This window comes from Enoplosus armatus, chromosome 8 (assembly GCF_043641665.1).
Source record: "Enoplosus armatus isolate fEnoArm2 chromosome 8, fEnoArm2.hap1, whole genome shotgun sequence".
Taxonomy (NCBI): domain Eukaryota; kingdom Metazoa; phylum Chordata; class Actinopteri; order Centrarchiformes; family Enoplosidae; genus Enoplosus; species Enoplosus armatus.
Window position 1 is genome coordinate 15,161,492 of NC_092187.1, and position 18,802 is coordinate 15,180,293.

Consider the following 18,802-nt stretch of genomic DNA (forward strand, 5'->3'; position numbering starts at 1 on the left):
AAGGTGACAGATCCACATCGACCTGTTGTGTCTGATGACTCAGCAACCAAGCCTTCAGTTTGGACAACACAATATGTACACTTATGACTTGGTGATGCATGAAGAGGAATCCTATGTGTCACAGTAGCAGGAGAAATACACCAGACCTGTTTTCTTTTTATTTCTTTGTTTCTTTAAACATCCATATACAAGTCTTTTTTGGGAAAAACCTTCTGTACGTACATTTAGCAGAACCCTTTAATGCTTCTAAAACAGCTTTGACCTCTGATGTTTGAACTTTGGAACCTGTACAATATGCCTGTTTCTAACTCTCTGGTTCACCATCTTTACTGCAGAATTTGGGGTCTTTATGTTTCTTAAAAAGCAAACTGGGACACATTTTGCACAGATATGTATTGCGTGCATTCTTTAATGTGACCTGCAGCTAAAGAACAGTCAGCTGTTGGAGCCTCAGACAGCTGTGACTGATGTTTCTCCTCCTTTTCCACCTTCAGGAATGTTAGCTTGTCACCTGGGGAATGGCTATGTGGCAATTATGTAAATGCAGCCCGTTTAGGTCATAATGTGCAGACATATAGTATATGGTTTAGGCAGTTACAGGCACCTGAATAGTACATGTGAGGGTTTGACTCTCAGAGTGGTCTTGTTTCATGGCAGATAGTGTGTCCTGCTGGATAACCAGTCTCCACTAACTTGCTAAAAGCAGATGACATTAATCTATGTCGGCCTTATTTTTTCTAGGTTAGAGATCTTTCTATGTGTGTGTGTGTGTGTGTGTGTGTGTGTGTGTGTGTGTGTGTGCTGCTCCTTATAACTTTTTAAACATCTCCAAACTGAGCGTTGCCCTCAGGGTTTCTGTCGGTCTTCTCATTCCTTCCTCTGGCAGGAAGCTGAGACAGCAAACCTCTGACTTAAACGTCTTCACTGCAGACTGGGTTTCTGTGGCAGTCGCTGGTGAATGTAAAGATCAAGTTCATACATTTTTAAGAATACATAATTTAAAATAAATTAAGTTATATTGGTCCATAGTGTTAAAAAAACAATCAGCATACATACTGCATACAAACACTTGACATTACAAGTAAAACTAGACAAAACAATACAAAATATATTCTATGTTGTTTAAAAACGTATAATTATAAATGACTTTTATGTCTTCCTGAACTCCTAACCTCACAATTTACTACCATCTTAAGTAGCCATGTGCACGGGTGACTTCTGTGTTTTCACATGTTAAGTATCTGTAAATCACATGTGCTTATATCATGTGAAAATATCACATGTCAAGTATCCAAAAATCACATGTACTATTTGTAAGGGATTACATTAGAATAGCTCACACAACTGCCTCTCTCTTAAATGATGAAGATAATTGGCTTGGTCCAATTCGTGCTCAAGCACTAAAAGATAGAAGTGAGCAGGTGACACAATGCAGGTGACCCTCAGTAAAGAACCTGAGGAGATAATAAAAAAAATGTAATGTGTAGGCCATTCCTTCATTTTTTTTAAGTGGACTTTTTTCAGGTCTGTTACTGGCATGTATGACTGAACCCATCGACCCTGAAACACTGAGGCTTCACTTCACGCTCTGGCTCAGAGGCCCCGTGACCCCTTGGGCACCCAAGCCCTATGTTCCATATTCATATTTTCAATGACTTACCTTTAGGCTTCTTACATTGTAAGCTATTATTTACTGCATTGTACATACTTATGCTTTTTGATTTCTTTCTCCCTTTTTGCTGATATGTTTTCATTTAAAGTGTTCCTATTTTATCTATATACTTAAATATGTTTTTCTATTTTATAAAGATTATAAATACATAAATAAAATACAAATAAAACATTTGAAAACATCAGATTAAGTGTTACTAAAAAATAAAAAGATTTGATTTGAATAATAAAACAATATTTTTGCACGGAAACATGTTTGAGCTGAGCTGGAAGTTGTAGCTATGATGATAATAATGGGCAAAGTTAAATTAATCGATTAACTTTCAGCAGCACTCGGACGCTAGATTGTGTTAGTCCTCTATGATCGGACTCACCGTCACTACTCATCACAACTGAAGGAAAATGAAAAGTCAAAAGGAGTGGAGATGCCGGGGATTGAACCCGGGGCCTCATACATGCAAAGCATGCGCTCTACCACTGAGCTACATCCCCTTCTCAACGTCAAATGACAATGAAGTGTATATAAAGTTTAGGCTGTATGAAAAGCCTTAAACCCTGTCATATGAGATGACAGTTGAACGGGATATTTTGGTTCTGACTGCGGCCAAGTTATGTAATTTCGGGTCACAACTTTACCCTGGTTTCAACCCTTGGCCCTGCACCGTGTGTGTGTGTGTGTGTGTGAAACGTTATATGTGTGTATTAGCTAATAAGTGACATTTTCTGAATGGGTTAAAAGTGTTCAGGCTCAAGAGACTGTTTATAGTGGTGGTTTGTAAACACAAGAACTGAATTGACATCAGAGTGAATGAATGGATAAGAAACTGTTTTATTTGTAGCTCAGTTTTCTTTGACTTAATCCTTGCTCTGTGCTATTCTTAGCCTGCAGGTCATGTTTTGGTTTCAGTTAGGGGACACATCTGAGCAAGGGGCTCCTCTTCTTCCCACGCTTAAGTGGAGGGGAAGGACAAATTGGTGGGGATGAGAACAAATGTCATGAGAGACAGATGGAGAAATTAACTTACAACACAATATTTCCGAGAGTCACACACAAGTGGTTGAAATTCAGTGCTTTTTCATCATGCAAGGTATCCTAATCCTTTGGGGAATTTAAAATAGCTCCCTCGTTATGTTTCATACTCCAGGGGAGCGTGAATGAGGGGCTGTCATCCCCCTCTGGAGAGCACAGCCTGTCCTCACTCATGCTGTGTTTATCAGCACACTCCTGCCAAGGACACCACTTCCAGGCCCTGTTTGCTTAAGCCTTGTAGGGACAGACCCATGGGATGCACGCATGGCATGAGGGCGTTAGGAGGGCTGAAGAAGGGAATAGGAAGGAAGGCAGGAGAAGAAGGGTGTGAGACTAACCTTGCCAGCCTCTTCTCCCCCTTTGTCTGCAGAATAAAATGCACCGGCCTGCAGAGGGGTCTCCCAGGAGGAGGGAGGGACACTGGCTGATATCAACTCTGTTGTTGTTGTTGTTGTGGTTGTGTCAATTTGGATGGGTGACAGGAGCCCACCATGTTGCGCCTGTGCTGAGTAAGGAATAGTAGACAAGTGTTATGTGTGTGGAGGTGGGGGGGTTATCTTTGGACTGTCAAGTGCTGTTGAGGGCAGCATGTACAGACAGGCTGTATGCAATATGAGATGTAGAAAGAAATTCTTTATCTAAGGCCACAGACCTCCAGACGTTACAGTGGACAGTACCAAAAGGGGACGGCATATTAATGTGAAAGTATTCATTATGCAGAAAAATTTGGGGAGTTTATTTTCTCATCTAAAAAATATCACAAAAAATAGTAAAGATGTCTATTGCAATTTTCTAAAACACAACTTGACATATTCAAATTGCTTGTTTTGTTCAACCAACAGTCCAGAACCCAAAAATATTCTGTTTATCACTTAGAAAACAAAGAAAAACAGCCAATCATCACATTTGAGAAGCTGAAGCCAGTGAATCTTTTTTTAAATATGTCTTTCAACTATTCATCAATTAACCAAATAGTTGGCGATTCATTTCCTGTCAATTGACTAATCGATTAATCAATGAATCGTTAATAATGTAATTTATGACGCATGTCATATGTTAACTATAGCTGTCTAATAAATGACATGAGGTAAAAAAGTACAGTATTTCCCCTGAAATGTAGTGGAGTAGAAATATAAAGTAACAAGTACCTCAAAGTTGTAATCAAGTACAGTACGTAAGTAAATGTACTTTGTTACTTTCCACCACTGTCTCTCACACACATGTTCACACACATAAACACATTTGGACCAAACATCAAGGGCTTGCTGCTTATATTTGGCAACAGCTGCATGAATCGACTATTGAACTTTTACTCAGTCATTCCCATTACGCCAGCTGGCGCATAGTGCAGCAACAAAGTCCAATTGAACTTTTAACAGATGTTATTTATTTCCGTATTCCCCCAAGAGATTTGTGAATGTTGATATTTTGCATGTTTGGGTTTGTCAGTGCCTTTTGCATAATAGCTATCAAAGTGTGGAATTTGGAAATGCAGATGCAGGTGGAGATCCCTTTACCAGTGTGGAAAAGGAAAAGTTTAGGGGAATACTCTTATTTGCTTTCTTGCTGAGAGTTAGGTGAGAATATTCATACCACTCACATGTGCCTTAACTATGAATCAAGAGCTGTAAGTCCATTAGCTTAGCTTAGCATAAAGACTGGAAACAGGAAGAAACAGCTGACCTAGCTCTCTATAAAGTTCAAAAATACACCTACCAACAGTTCTAAAACTCTCTTGTTATATCATGGTTGTTTAATCTGCACACAAACCAAAACGTAAAAACAACAACTTGTAGTCATACAGGGAGTTATTATATGGTGACTATCTTTTGACAACAAGTAGCCGAGTGCAGTGACTACCCTGAGTCTCCATTTGTTGCCTGGCAACCTCATATTGATGACAAGTTCCAGGAAGTCAGTGACCAGGAGAGAAATAGTGCTAGCACATAACTCCCCGTACAGCGACAACTTGTTGTTTTCAGCCACGCTAGAGGCACGACTCTATGGCAGTGTTGGTCAGTCCACCACTTTGGTCCAGACTGAAACGATGTTCCCCAGAGGATGAATCCGAAAGACTTTGGTGAATCCCCTAACTTTTCCTGTAGCACCACCAGCAGGTTGATTTGCGATAATTTTGGTGATCCTTTAACTTGATCTAGCACAACCATCAGGTCAACAATTCTGTTTGTCCAATACTTTGGTTTATAACCAAATACCTGCAAAACAAATGACATTCCCATCCACCTCAGCTGTACTGCAGGACGCTAACACACAAAACTATGATGGATAATACGTAAATATTATACCTGCTAGACAGTGGAAGTTAGCATCGTGAGCATGTTAGCATGCTGTCTTTAGCATTTAGCTGGAAGCACTGCTTTGCCTAAGTGCAACCTCGCAGACCTTGAAACATGACTGAGACTCTAAGTCTTGTTACATTTTGTTTTGTGTACAGATTAAACAAACAAGACACAGTACATGTTGATTAGTAAACTGGTGGTAAGCATATTTTTAAGCTTTGAATTGTACCAAGCTTGCTGTTTCACCCTGTATCCAGTCCTTATGCTAAGTTAAGCTAACCACCTGCTCTAGCCTCATAGTTGAAGCACAAACATGAGAGTGGTATTTCCCAAAATATCAAACTATTCCTTTAAATGGTCAGCCTACACCTTGTAATGTATAGAGATCTGCAACGTAAACAGGCCCACTGTGCCATGTGCAAGTGATATACACTGCTGCTAGCAGTGTATGGTAGTGGTAACGCAGGAGGAAGGTCTGACCTACTATCTTCTGGGGCTGCTGTCTTATCATCTGCCAGCAGCCGGCTATGTGGGGTCAGAGAGGCCTGAGAAGAGAGGAGAGAGAGGCACCAAAAATAAAGGCTGCAGAGCACATGAAAAGAAGGTCAACAACGTCATATAGGAAATCATCTAAATAAATGTGTGAATTTTGAAGTTCAAGTTTATTGGATTTATATGAGATTCATTATACTTCCTCAACCAAATCATGCTTGTTTGCTGATATGACGTGAACCCCAAAGAAGGGAGATGAGTGGACACACCTCTACTATTTTCTTTTCCTTTCCATGTTTTCACAATTTCTGTTTTAAAAATGCATCTCTACAGACAGTTATTCTTGTCTGATGATCAAACACAGGAGCTCAAGTCAGATGAATATTGTAGGAAAAAAAACATAAGGTGCCCCTGTGAACTTTAAGTGTTAGTACTGTCTTCTACGTACACAGCATCCCCTCAGGTTCTGTTTTGTCCCCACTCAAGGAAGGGATGAGTTGCCAAATCAAATAGCTTCTCACAAACAAGTTACTTTACTGTCTGTTTCAAGCGTCAACACACACACAACAAGCCGGATTTCTGAGTCAACTTGTCCATCGCCACACCTCGTCCTTTAACCACAAACAAAATAGCAGTGTTTACAAAGCAAGGTTTTGATTTGTTGGAAGCCCTCTGCATTTACGCACATGCCTTGGTTAGCTGTGTCAGCTGGGGCAAGGACAGGCATGCTGTTAAACAAGAGCTGCATGTCACGTTCATGAACATGAACACACACAGGGAGAGAGAGAGGGAGACATTGCTGTGACCTTTCACCTATTTCTCCAACCAGATTGGAAAACTGTGGGAATCCTGTGAAGCCAGGCAACTTCAGTGAAAGCTCTGGCATGGATAAGAAAAGAAAGAGGCAGACAATGGAAAACCATAACCTCTTCTCTTTCTGTGTCCTTGAGTAGTGTGTTCAAGCCCTAGTTATTTGTTAATGATGTGGTTGCGATCACTTCTATGAAAGGAAATACAAATACCTCTTATATTTTTGTGCATCATAGCTTCTGACATGGCAATACATGCTATAAGGACATAAGTTCCACCAGGTCTGTGACTTTTTCTGATTAGTTTGAGAACACAAGCACAGATGCACAAACTGTTCTTTCTAAATGTTTGTGTTCACTGTGTTACCGGGGTTTGGATGTCATCATCACTACAGGGTGAATACGTGTAATTGTGTGAGTGTGTGTGTGTGTGTGTCTGCGGGCGTGAGTTGCCTAGCACCTGGTAACTGTATAGGTCGAAACCTTATCATCCTGCCTTTAGAAAGCTCATGATGTGCTGGACTCTTGCTATCGTCTCTCACCGCTGAGGTAATAATAGGACAATGTCTATGGCAGAAAAAGTCACTTATGTGTGTGTCTTATGTGTCTGGACATACAACCCTGTTAGGTGTAGTTTGTTTGTTTTCAATTTGCGCTCAAGACGTCCAGTCCCACAGCCAGGCCTGATTACTCATATGACTTACTGTAAACTGAGTGCAATGCCTGGTCCTGATATAAAACATTGTAATTTCAGGTCCACTGCCAAAATCCTGAGGGATGCTGCAAACCCAGGGTCACTTTACTGAAAGTCAGTGTACAGTAGACTCTACTAACAGTCTGTATAACTATAGTATTCCTGACAATTAGCCGAGTACTTAACTGTTCCTTTGGCCAAGAGGAAAAACTTATTTGGTGTCATGAATTAAATATCTTAATATAACCTTGTTCAACAAAGAATGAGAAGGAGCTTTTGTTCACAGTTTCTCAGAGAGGAGATGCACCAGAATTGCAAACCTACTTCAACTGGCATCACACATGTTTTTCACATTACAGTCATAAATAAAGACGCATCATACATATTTCTGTCATTAACCAGGTCAAACTACAGCATTACTCTCAAATTTCAGTTGTAAAAAACAAATACGATTGCTATCATCATGATGGCTCCCCGAGAGTTGACAGGGAGGGCATAGGAATCCAAAACCCTCATACAGTAAAGGGTAATACAGTACAGACTGTGCAGACTGCCTGGGTGACCTGTCCAGTATTGTGCAGACTAGTGTCATAGGTCCTAAAATATTTCGAAAAACAAGCCATCATGGCCAGACTTTGGAGACAATTAGGCTATAAACAGTGTAGTGTGTTTCCATCTTTACTAAAAGACAATAAGCCCCTGTCAGCATGCTGGTGCATATGTGGACATAAACATGCACATAGACACTAATTCACACATGCATGCATGAGCGCAAGCAAGCTGTGAGTATAGGCTATAAACCCAATAAATATACGTAATAGTTTATAGATTTCATATGAACACAATACAGGATGATCTCTCACCTAGAGAAGCACACACACACACACACACACACAATTATGTCAACTGTATTTTCAAAGCATTACAGACTGCAGAGCATAAAAGTGACCACCAGGGGTTTTTCAAAACCTCTCCACAGCTCATTGGTTACTCAAATGCTGCATTCAGAAAAGGCACGTCTGATTGGCTGGTAAAAGATTGAGTGACACGTGGAGGTCCTCCCCACCAAGGCGGAGTGAAAAAAATGGATGTGGAGGGGGAGGGGAAAGAGGTCTATTTGCAAATGAAACTTAAAGTAACATCACCAGCATCACTGGACAAGGAAAGCTAGTCTGGTTTGTGAAGTGGGACTATTACTTATACTTTGAATATCCAAGCTTGGCATGAGCATTTGTTTCAGTAAATGATCAATTTTTATAACTCAGGAGGGGAATATGCAAAGGAGATTAGGTTACCTCGTCTCCTTCATGTTGGACAATATTCAGCACCTGATGAAAACACTAAAATGAAATGATGCACATTAACATTTTAACATAAGCAACAATAAGTAACATATACAACACAAAGAAACAAATGCTCTGTCTGTGGTCCAAAGTCTATTCAGGTGTTGATATAACAGGTTAGTTGCAACAGCTTCAGCTCTGTGCTCCTCTGTCTGTAGTTGAATTTAGTTGACAATTTAATCACTTTGCTGTCAACAGATCTTCATCTTTCCTTGTTATAGAAGGCTAGTATTTGGAGCTATTTGAGCACAGACTCAGAATCAGGTTACCATCCCCCAGCCCTGACCTCCAACAGCAGGGATGGTGAAAGTAGAGGCTGATCACGGATCAGTCTCTGGGTGAAGTCACCATTTCCATCTGGGCGCAGGTTGACAGCCCTCTCTAGCCCAGCCCCTACCCTGTTACCTAGAGGCCCGGCTTGTGGCTTGTGTAATATTCTGATTGGCTGGTGTGTTTGGTGTGGGTGGGGAAAGGGGCGTGGCAGCACGTATTGTGATCTCACAATCAGCTGTTTTGTACGTTCTACATTCTGATCCGAGGATCAGCTGGAGGCAGCAATAAACAGAAGGAAATCTGCAGCGGAAAAAACAGAGGAGAGAAGGAAAAAGCTGCAGATGTTATGATCTGAAAACATCAGTGTAACATTTTTACACGAAGCCCTTCTTCTGAGAAGAAAGCCTTTTATTTTTGTATAATGGTGTTTTAACTACCTCACTTAAAGACTAAATCTAAAGCTATGCTTTAAGAATTATTGTCGTTTCTACTGTGTGTGAGATCTCGTTTACAACTTGAATAACATTGCAGAGGCAGGTAAGCTATTCTTTACTTTGCTTTCAATCTGATACTTGGTGTGTTTTGTGTCAGGCTATGTGCTCTCAAGAGGTATCAAGCTACATTTGTCTCTGCCAGTGAAGCGGCTGCATTCCTCATATGCTTATCCACTGAAAATATCCCTCACATATCAGCCATCATGAACTCATAGAACACGTAGAATTACATAGCTGTCTGTCACTGACTAATTACATGGGCTATCTTTGACTGCTGTGCGTTTTAATTCGTACTGACCTATTATTAGTTCATGAATAGATGTGAAAGCAGTGGGCTATAGCAATCCAAACCAAACGGCTTAATTAGGTCGGTTCGACGTCCTATATGCCGAAAATGACACCAGCCTACATACGAGTATATCCTACAGGATGCCAGCAGCCGTTGTTCTGTAAATTGCACCAAATGCTGATGTGGAGTCAAGTCGATGGCGGATGTTGATGTTTTTCTGGGAGGCGGACCTTGTAGGCTGAGTTTTTTTTTTTTTTTTGTTTTTTTTGCAAATACAGTCACTTATCTTTTATTTCTGTGAAATAACAGTTCCGCTGTATTGTCAGTGGTCTATCCAGTCGATGTCTTCCGTGCTGTGTCGTTGATCCACAGCTGTCATTGCTTTGACCCTTCAGCTGTAGAGCTTATACGGATAATTCATGTTTAACCTGGATACCCTACAGAAAGTCTTCTCTCGGCCAGTCGGCTGTCGACAATCTGAGGCCGAGGTCGATGTTTTAATTTGCTACATTCGTTTAAGGGGGTCTTTGTGTATTTCAAATGTAAACATTGTTGCTATGAGCATTTTTTTTTCATATCGATGACGATAACCGTCGACAATAGCAACCATTCACATATGGATTGTTTTTGGCATAGTGTTGCAAAATGCAGATAAGAGATAACAAACTATATAGGTCGCATATACACGGTCATAATATGTTATATTTTCGCTATGTTTGCTATTCAGACCTCTTCTTTTCTCTCCAGTCGCCAAATAGGTTGGATCCTCTCTGTCAGCGTCAGTGACGTACGCGAGACGTCACAGGCGTCTTGTTTTTATTTCGTGAGTCCCCTCCCCTCCCACCCCGCTCCACTCCTCCTCCTTTTAAAAAGACCAATGTCAAAGGAAAGATTCATAATTCAAGGTGCATTTTGACGTTTGAGGATGCGCAGTTGTGCCTGTAAAATCGTATTTATATTATATTTACATGATATAATCATTTAAGGACAAGACAAATCTCTGCTGTAGTGTGTATGTGCCATATCTTCATGTATTTTAGGTTGAATCTTGGTAAGATATTAGATTGCCCAGATTTATCTTGAACTCTCCTTACTTGTTGCATTTTAATTTATTAGTTTATTTGACAGGAACAAAGCTACAACAACAATAACAATAAAAAAATAAAAATAAAAAAAAACTTTAAATGAGCCAGAGTTAGCCTAGAGGGCTAATTTTCACCTGTTGTCCCTGGCCAGGTGTTAAAAAGGATTCCTAAAAATGGAATAAAACGACTTGTCTTATCAAATTAATATTTAAAACAATAAATATGCACAAGATATTTCCGTACACATCCACCATTCATTCATGCCACAGTATAGTTATCGTACGGTAGCTGCAATCCATTCTAATAAAGACAAATAAGGGAAAAAAACTGAGACGGAAGACAAGACAGCCAGACTTACATATTATCATGCCAACGTTGTCATGTATTAGATTTTATTTTGAAGTACATTTATCAGTGTTAATGGGTGAAAGTTGTTATACAATGCTTCTACACAACATATGTCATGTATTCAGGAACTGTCTCCCCCAGGATGTAAGCCATATCAGTGCTGGTTATTTGTGCTCTATTGGCAGCATCAATTGCTATATTCACACCAGTCAGATAGCCCTGAATTAGCTGGTACAGCCACAAACTGATAAAATTGTGTTGCATGTAGTCCATGTTGAGTGTGTTTGCTTTGTGGATGTCTGCTGCACCTTATGCAAAGCAGCCCTCAGGCCTTGTCACCAAAATTTTGTTTATCTGGATTTAGTTGTCACAGTCTCATGACTTAAGTTTCTATTAGTCCAGGAATGCATTAAAACAATCTGTTGTTGATCAATGATTGAGGATGGACTGCAGCACCTCAGTTCAGACCCACAAATATAACAAACATGGGCATTTTTATTTAACTCACTGGATAGGATTTTTAGCACATGACCTAGAAAGTGAGTCAAAGTGAACTCATACAACCCAGAGTATTTAGCAAAATACAGCTGAGAGCTTCTATCCAGTAGGCTCATAATGATTTTTTGGGACATAGGCTTCTACCATTGCAGCTTTTTGCCCCATTTTCTCCCCCTATTCATTCATCTCTCATTTTCTCTTGTTATTTCAAGCATACACCCATGCAAACAGTTGCCTTGACAGTGACTATATTTGTTAGAATGATTATTATTCCATCTGACATGAGAAATCTCAGGAGTATGTACTGTAGGGCCGCAATTAGGATGCCTCTTCCCTTTTTGTTCCTGGTGGCCATGGTGATTCTCCAAATAAGGACAGAAAGTGTCAGCTTCCCAACAAGCATCCATGCATATCTCCTTCCATGTCTCTTTGCTCTCTGTCACACGCACTTTGTTTCACCATTTAATCTGTGCTCCTTCATTTTATTAACCTCTGTCATTTCTTGATCTACTCATTTAGTTGGTGAAATAGTTGAATGTCAGCAGCACATATTGGATTTCCATGAGAATTGAAAGACAGACGAGGCTGCAGGTCAAACTGACAGTGGACTGAAATAGGTTATGATCTGAATTTAAACCTCTACAACTTTGAAACTAGTAAACAAATAAACTAATATATGAAAAAAAAATCATACGGGGGGAAACCAATTCAACTTAAACTTCAAGAGATATCTTTAAGTGTGTCAGCAAGTATTGGCATAGGTTTGCACTCTGTGATCTCTTCAGTCATTCCTTCGTCTGCGCTCTCACAGTTTAAGTAAATAAAACTCAGCCTTTGAACATGTAGGGGTTTGTCTTGTAAGCGATGGCTGTTCAAACATCTGTTCAACATTACATCATCATGTTCACTTGCCCCTTGCCTCAGTACCTTCTGTCTGTCCTTCATTGCATTTTAACAGTGTAGACACTCACTTTGTTTGACTTTGTGAGAGTCTGGCTCTTTGTATCACCTCCTTTCACCTCTTCCACCTCTTCTCTGGCCTGTCCATCTGTCCTGAGACTGTGCTGATTGGTTATCTAAATTTCATGGGGGAAGGGAGTGCGGCCCTTGTCCACCAGCTTCCTACTTGCTGATTTAATTTAATTCTTCACAAAACACATTCTTTTTTATTACCACCTACTGTAGCTCAGTGTTCCTCTGATATGTATGTATTTCACACTTCAGGTCGCCATCATGTGCAAGTTTAAATGGATAAACAATTTTATATACAGGCTATATATCGGCACTGCCCTGTTGAAATCTCACATTTTAGTTAAAGTTTTTAGGATCTACAGTACATAGTTGAGTCTGGGTTGAATCTTACCTGTTGTGCTTAATCCTTTCAAAGCATTGAATAAACTTACAAATGCATTGTCATCAACAATGGATCAATGACTGTGCGTGTGAACGGAAGTGACAAAGCCAGGGATAATTGTCACCTGACTCTGCAGCTTCCCTCAGCTCTGCAGAGCGATTTAGCGTCTTTTAGGTCACTGTTTTGGTTTTCCAGCCCGCAACTTTGCTGTTCACTATCACCAGTTTCCAGATGTAGCAGGCAGCTGTTTTCAGGGAAATGGCTATAAACCGACTTTACGCTACCTGCTCAGTGCCAAACGGCAAGCAGACAAAGTTAGCGACTAGCTGGAGAACATTATGGAGCCTTTAGGAGCTAAATAGGCAGATATGTTCCTCAGGCGTTGGTGGAGACCAAAACACAATTAAAATGAGAGTGAGTATTAGACTTACATTCGTCACTTGGCCAGAAACACGACACAAGTGAATGATAATGTTGTCTGCTGGATGCGTAAACAGGCAACTGTAGGCTAACATGTTCGCCATATCAACTTTATAAGGTGATAATATGTCAGTGTTGTGTTTTTACAGCTTGTTGCGCTGCCCCCAAGTGGCCACAATAGCACTTAATGCAGGTTTTAAAAAACACCATTTGGATTTTTCCTGTGAAGATTGTTTGATTGATTCAATTGTGTTAACAGCGACAATATATACATTGAAAAAGATGTTCCTCTGTGCACAGCCTCAGAGCTGTTAAATTATTTTGAATAGAAGTGGTAACTGGAAGCTGATTTTAAGATTGCTAATCTAATATGCAAGTTATCCAGCAATGTTAGTGTGGAAACTTAAAAATAAGCAACTTCTGTTTTGTAATGACAGTGTTTGAGTCAACCTTCATTACAATACATGCCAAAATGCTTTGAGGTTTGAGTCCAAAAGATATTTCCAACTTGTTGTAATGTGTCTTGAAATAATCCGGAGAAAGCTCTTACCAAACATTGCTCATTTATTGTGCTTATCTAATGTACCCTGACTAAGCAGTTGCAAATTAACCCAAGAAGAGGCATCTCTTTTTTTAAATGTGTTTTTTAAGAAAATGTATTGACAGTAACCACTAACCACTCTCTTCTTTCCTTCTCTCTCTAGGCCTTTGCTCCAAACCAAGTGAAACCTTACATTTGCACTACAGAAGCCTGTCCACTCCTGTTTGTCAAAACCGAGATCCAGCAAAGGGCTTCAAGTGAAAAAAAAATCTGACAAAGAATTGCATTAAACAGCAACAAGCGATACCTAAAAACAAATAAGAAATTTAAAAAGGCAGCTACAGCTTTTTCTTTGTGGACGACAAAAAGCACCCGAGTCATCAACACTTGACAATACAAGCAGTCATGTTTCAGCGTCTGAGCAACCTGTTGTTTGGGGAGGTAGAAGAGGTGGCAGCTGAGCTGAAGGGACCCAACCCCTGTGTGACGGAGGCCGACGAGGAGGGATGGATGCTCGTCAACCTGCCTGGTGAGTCTCAACAGAGGAAGTGCAGTGGTGGCTTGAATAGGTCGGTGTGGCATTTTAGAGCCACACCAAATAGTCAAATTGTGTTGATGTGTTCAAATATTATGGTAGCTGAGACATACTTCTGTTCCCTCTTGCATGTCTATAATAATGACTAACATTTGAAGTGAAGAGTAGAAGTAATGATGGGGATGATGGGGTGAGGTGAAGAATCAGTCGGGGCGTGGCACATCTACACTGATGCTCACCCATATGGCTGCCACACCAAAAGTGTTGTCTGTCAAATGATGGAAACACATAATTCTCTGTGAACATACATCTCCTTCCTCTTTGTTTATGATCTCTATCATGACAAAGGAAATTACTGAGTATGTAAATTTGCTTCGGTGCCTGTTCAGAAGCCAACCAAACATCAAAAGCAACATAAAAGTACCTCTCAGCAGCGTCAAGACAAACATTATGTCACTGACATAATCAAAACCTTAGAGGGTCAACACAACTAATGATGTGACTCTTTTATGTTTTGTGTTTCCTTACCCCCTCTTCTTCCCCTCCTCCAATTTTTTTAAAACATCCCTACATTCCCCACACTGGTATGTGTGCGCGTGCGTATGTGATCCCTTAAAAATTGCCCCCTTTCATCCCGCATGGCTTTTTGAAAATCTACCACATTTGAATCATTTTTGAAACCTCCCACCTTAAACATCTGTCTTTATTGGACGTCTCATCCCCGATCTCATCGCTGCCATGCGCTCAGAAGACTCTGACTGCATGATGCAGGCAGAGGATGAGACGGGAGCCCCACTGAATGCACTATCATTTCCAGACAGTAACCAATTAAATCATCAAGACACACATACAAGGACTGAATCCCTGGTCCCCGTTCCCCACGCGCCTCATAAGCGCCGTAGGACACATAAAGGTCGGGCACGAGGTGCTGTAGCATCATCAGACCCCCTGTCTTGTCCAACCGCTAGCCCGTCAGACTTGGGTGCCACTACACCCGTGACCCTGCCTAGACGGGCCAGACTGTCCACGCCCTCCTCCACCCCGTCAATGTCCCCTGGCTCTGGAAGTGAGTGTGGGGGCAGTGGGGGTAGCAGTAGGGCAGGCCCAGAGAGAGGCTGCATGGATGAGAGCTGGTTTGTCACCCCTCCCCCCTGTTTCACTGCAGAGGGAGCCACAGCGGAGGCCAGCCCGATGGAGGACCTGCTCATTGAGCACCCCAGCATGTCTGTGTACGTCTCCTCGAACAACTTGTCCATGGTCTCCAACAGCAACCTGTCTGTGGTGGGAGAGGAAAGCATTGTCAGCCTGGCGAGCAGCGTGAGGTGAGAAATAGCACTCTTCATGCCAGCTGCACTTGACCTTCACCTGCTTTTTCAGCATCAGCACAACAACAATCGTACCTTTTCTCACATTTGTTCTCTCCCCTTGCAGCAGAGTGGCTGAACCAGCTGCCGCTCCCGCCACCCGCAGCACTATGCCCACCAGGGTGACCCAGGCAGGAGCCCTGGCCAAGGTCACCCAAGTGGCCAGGGTCCAGCGTAGCAAAGCCCGCATCGAGCGGCGCCATCTGGGCCGCAACCGCATCCAACGCCAAAACCGCACCAGGGAGCAGGTCCCCCGCCATGCAGCCCACGCCAGAAACACCTTCCTTCACCAGCCCAGCAAGCGTAACATCTGCCACTAAACTCCTCAGCAACCAGGGGGCATCGTTTACTCTGAGGGCATTAGTAGTGCATAGTCAACTCCAAGACACACACCATTAAATGTATTCACTATCCACTGCACATTTGCTTTCATTTCTGCACATTATATCATATTACAATCAGATACCAGTAGACCAGTAGCTTTTTTGTTTTGGTTTAGTCACAAACTGACCTGGTAGTTTTATGCCCCATTCTACTGTTATGAACCAAGCCCTCTGAGTAGATCTGTGTAGACCTTTATTATACTTATCGTCCATTGCAGTATCCAAACAACAAAAAAAAGTCTTCAAAATATTTATACAGGTTTTACTTAGTAACAATAATGTCTGAAAAACAACAAAAAGTTTAGCTCTATTAATTTTTTTCTCCTATCTTAGTAAAATATTCTCTATTCTTTCACTCTTCCTCAAGGCATGTTTTTTTTATTAACTCAACCATTAAATCCCTAAAATACTTTGTTAAATTTGGAGATAATGATTTGAAATTTAAATAACCAAGTGTACTTTAAGGCCTTTCTGGTGGAAACAATGCACGACAGAGACAAGTTAAGCCTTAGTATCTTTGCAGAGAAAACAACTCATCCGGTCTTCGAAGCTTTATATTACAGCTGATTATGTTTGGGGTTTTTTTTTTAGAAAAGGTGGAAGGATATACCGTGTGTGACGAGTGTGAGAGGAAAATCACTAGACATTTGTCTCTCTCCAGTTTGGTCTGTCAACATGCAAAGTAAAAAAGACAAAAGGGCAAGGAAACATGGGGCAACCTGTTTCATCATAGGAAACAGATGTCGTGATATTTCTCTCCTCTCACTTTGTGAAGGACGAGAGTAAAGTAGGAGATGGTGAGAGTACGAGCAAAACAGACTAAAGAGTAAAATATGATGAATTAGAACTCGATAGTATTAAAAGGAATGTGGTTAACATGAAAGGGTCATAGGAAAGTGTTATGTAACCCTTTGAGCAGCCTGTGAGCAAATTTCATGAGAGCAATTGTTTTGCATATTTGCTGTTGTTGCTCTGGATAAAGAAAAAGGCACCTTCTTTTTGTGAACATGAAGATTGTCAGACATAATAAATATATAAATAGAAATATTGAGTATGAATGGTGAGGTGAAAGCATACAGTGCTTGCCTTTGGGTTACAGGGTATGGCAGGTTAAAGTAAGTGCAGAGCGGTATTGATGGCAACTCTTTATTTTGTTTTGTTACATTGTTTTCTGCTCATTTTGTCCCATAAATCATAACATTAGTTTACAGTGTGTCTCTCTCTCTGCGTGTTTCCACCAAAGAAAGAAAAGAAAACTTCCTGTTCCTGTCAGACAAAGAGAAAGTACACGTTAACAAATAAACGCTCCCTATGGATCATACACAGCATAGTGATCATTAAATGTGTGGTCTGTAAACTAAAGCAATGTGCCCGGCACACATCAGCCATCTTCATCTAGAGTGTGCCGTGATCGTCTTTTGTTATCCATGTGAACACCAAAAAGAAAGTACTATTTACACATCGGTCCCTTTCATTGAAAAGTCACTGACTGCCCAGGAGGCAAATGTTAGGAGAAAGGGGGAGAAACGCCTCCTTAAAGCATCACAACACCCATCTTCGCTTGACAACACATTCAAAACTATCATCTTGCTTATGGATGTGCAACCCATTGCTCCATTACCCCTTTCTCTTTAGCACATCCAGCACTAACAGTGTCCACATAAAGATCTAGCATACTGATATGTATTCAACAACAATAGTAAACAATGGTGCTGAAGTGTATACTAATGTTTGTAAATTATTTGAGACATGGATGTAAGTTTGCACTGTCATACATTTTGTGCGTCAAAGTTTTAGCGGTGTGCTGTGTGCTTGTTTTTCTTTTGTGATATTTTATTTTTTTCTTTTCTTTCTGTTTTGATTCAAATTGTGTGTGAGAAAGTGTACTGACACGTTAAATGCTAGAAAACTCTTTGAAAAGACATGAATAATGGTCATGTATTTGTCATGTAAATATTACAAAACAATTTATAACGCTCTGTTAGATGTCAAAGCCTCTCAGGACTTGAGTCCACAACGTTGTGTCCGATGGTACTAATGAGAATCCTCTCTCTGCCTCACCTCTGTGCTCATTATCAAATCAAGAGGGCATTTCAGTGGCCAAAAGTGGTGTCTTTGCCCCAACTTCAGTCTCATTTCTTTGAGATGCACCATAAAAGCCGCACTAGACTCAGAGTTGATGTGCCATAGGCAAACACTGCCCTCCAGAGGGTCCACATAGCACAGCACAGGCTGTATGGATGCTGGTGTGGATACAGTACTATGGCATGGTTTCAATACAATCTGTACTGGTGTGTTCGAACAGATTGACAGACTGAGAGTCTGGGGATTCATTTCAGACTGTTTGGAGAATGGAAATGTCTTGTCTCATTTACATCATCTAGATAAGTAAGATACATTATTTTCCCTTGAATCACATACCACAAAATTTTTCATTTCTGCCAATAATTCTGTAAATTACTCTGTTTTATTCTAAATCTGTTAATATCTGTTAATTTATGATATAATTATGAATATGATATTTTTTTCTGTTTAAAGATGACTATTATGTATCCTGTTGATTCCTCCAAATGGTGCAGGAGATGGATCTGAGGTGACGAGTCTAACATGCACACATACGCACACACACACACACACACACACACACTCACTCACACACATAGTGAGCTCTGTTTAGGCTTCCTCACTCCCCAGGGGCTTACTATTCTAAATGACTGCATCTCTGAGGTTGAATTTTGTTTGCCTGTTGTAAAATAGTCCATACAAAATGAAAACAGGGTAATAATGAGAGATCACAGGTGTGTGTGTGTGTGTGTGTGTGTGTACATACATGTGTGTGCATGCAAAGTGTAAAGATCACCACAGATACCCCTCTGCTG

The 18,802-nt window shown here is 40.8% G+C and overlaps 1 protein-coding gene and 1 non-coding gene across 4 annotated transcripts; one reads left to right on the plus strand and one right to left on the minus strand.

The window, feature by feature from the left end:
- Nucleotides 1-2,091: 2,091 nt before the first annotated feature.
- Nucleotides 2,092-2,163, minus strand: trnaa-ugc (transfer RNA alanine (anticodon UGC)). The gene has a single exon. It is a non-coding gene; the product is annotated as a tRNA-Ala (tRNA).
- A 6,747-nt stretch (nt 2,164-8,910) lies between these two features.
- LOC139289338 (tumor protein p53 inducible nuclear protein 2) lies at nt 8,911-16,218 on the plus strand. Of its 3 annotated transcripts, none has more exons than XM_070910918.1 (4): nt 8,911-9,149; nt 13,805-14,170; nt 14,925-15,498; nt 15,608-16,218. In XM_070910918.1, the coding sequence occupies exons 2-4, from the start codon at nt 14,047-14,049 to the stop codon at nt 15,858-15,860; spliced, it is 951 nt and encodes a 316-aa protein (XP_070767019.1). In that variant the 5' UTR covers nt 8,911-9,149; nt 13,805-14,046; the 3' UTR covers nt 15,861-16,218. The 3 variants fall into 3 exon arrangements, with proteins under 3 accessions (XP_070767019.1, XP_070767020.1, XP_070767021.1); XM_070910919.1 differs by having other exon boundaries at nt 14,928-15,498; XM_070910920.1 differs by having other exon boundaries at nt 15,342-15,498.
- Nucleotides 16,219-18,802: the final 2,584 nt, after the last annotated feature.

Bases quoted from the DNA above. Each gene is read 5' to 3' on its own strand.
- LOC139289338 (XM_070910918.1), top strand. From the start codon at position 14,047: ATGTTTCAGCGTCTGAGCAACCTGTTGTTTGGGGAGGTAGAAGAGGTG. The intron at 14,171-14,924 runs GTGAGTCTCAAC...CCATGCGCTCAG, and splicing joins GATGCTCGTCAACCTGCCTG to AAGACTCTGACTGCATGATG. The intron at 15,499-15,607 runs GTGAGAAATAGC...CTCCCCTTGCAG, and splicing joins AGCCTGGCGAGCAGCGTGAG to CAGAGTGGCTGAACCAGCTG.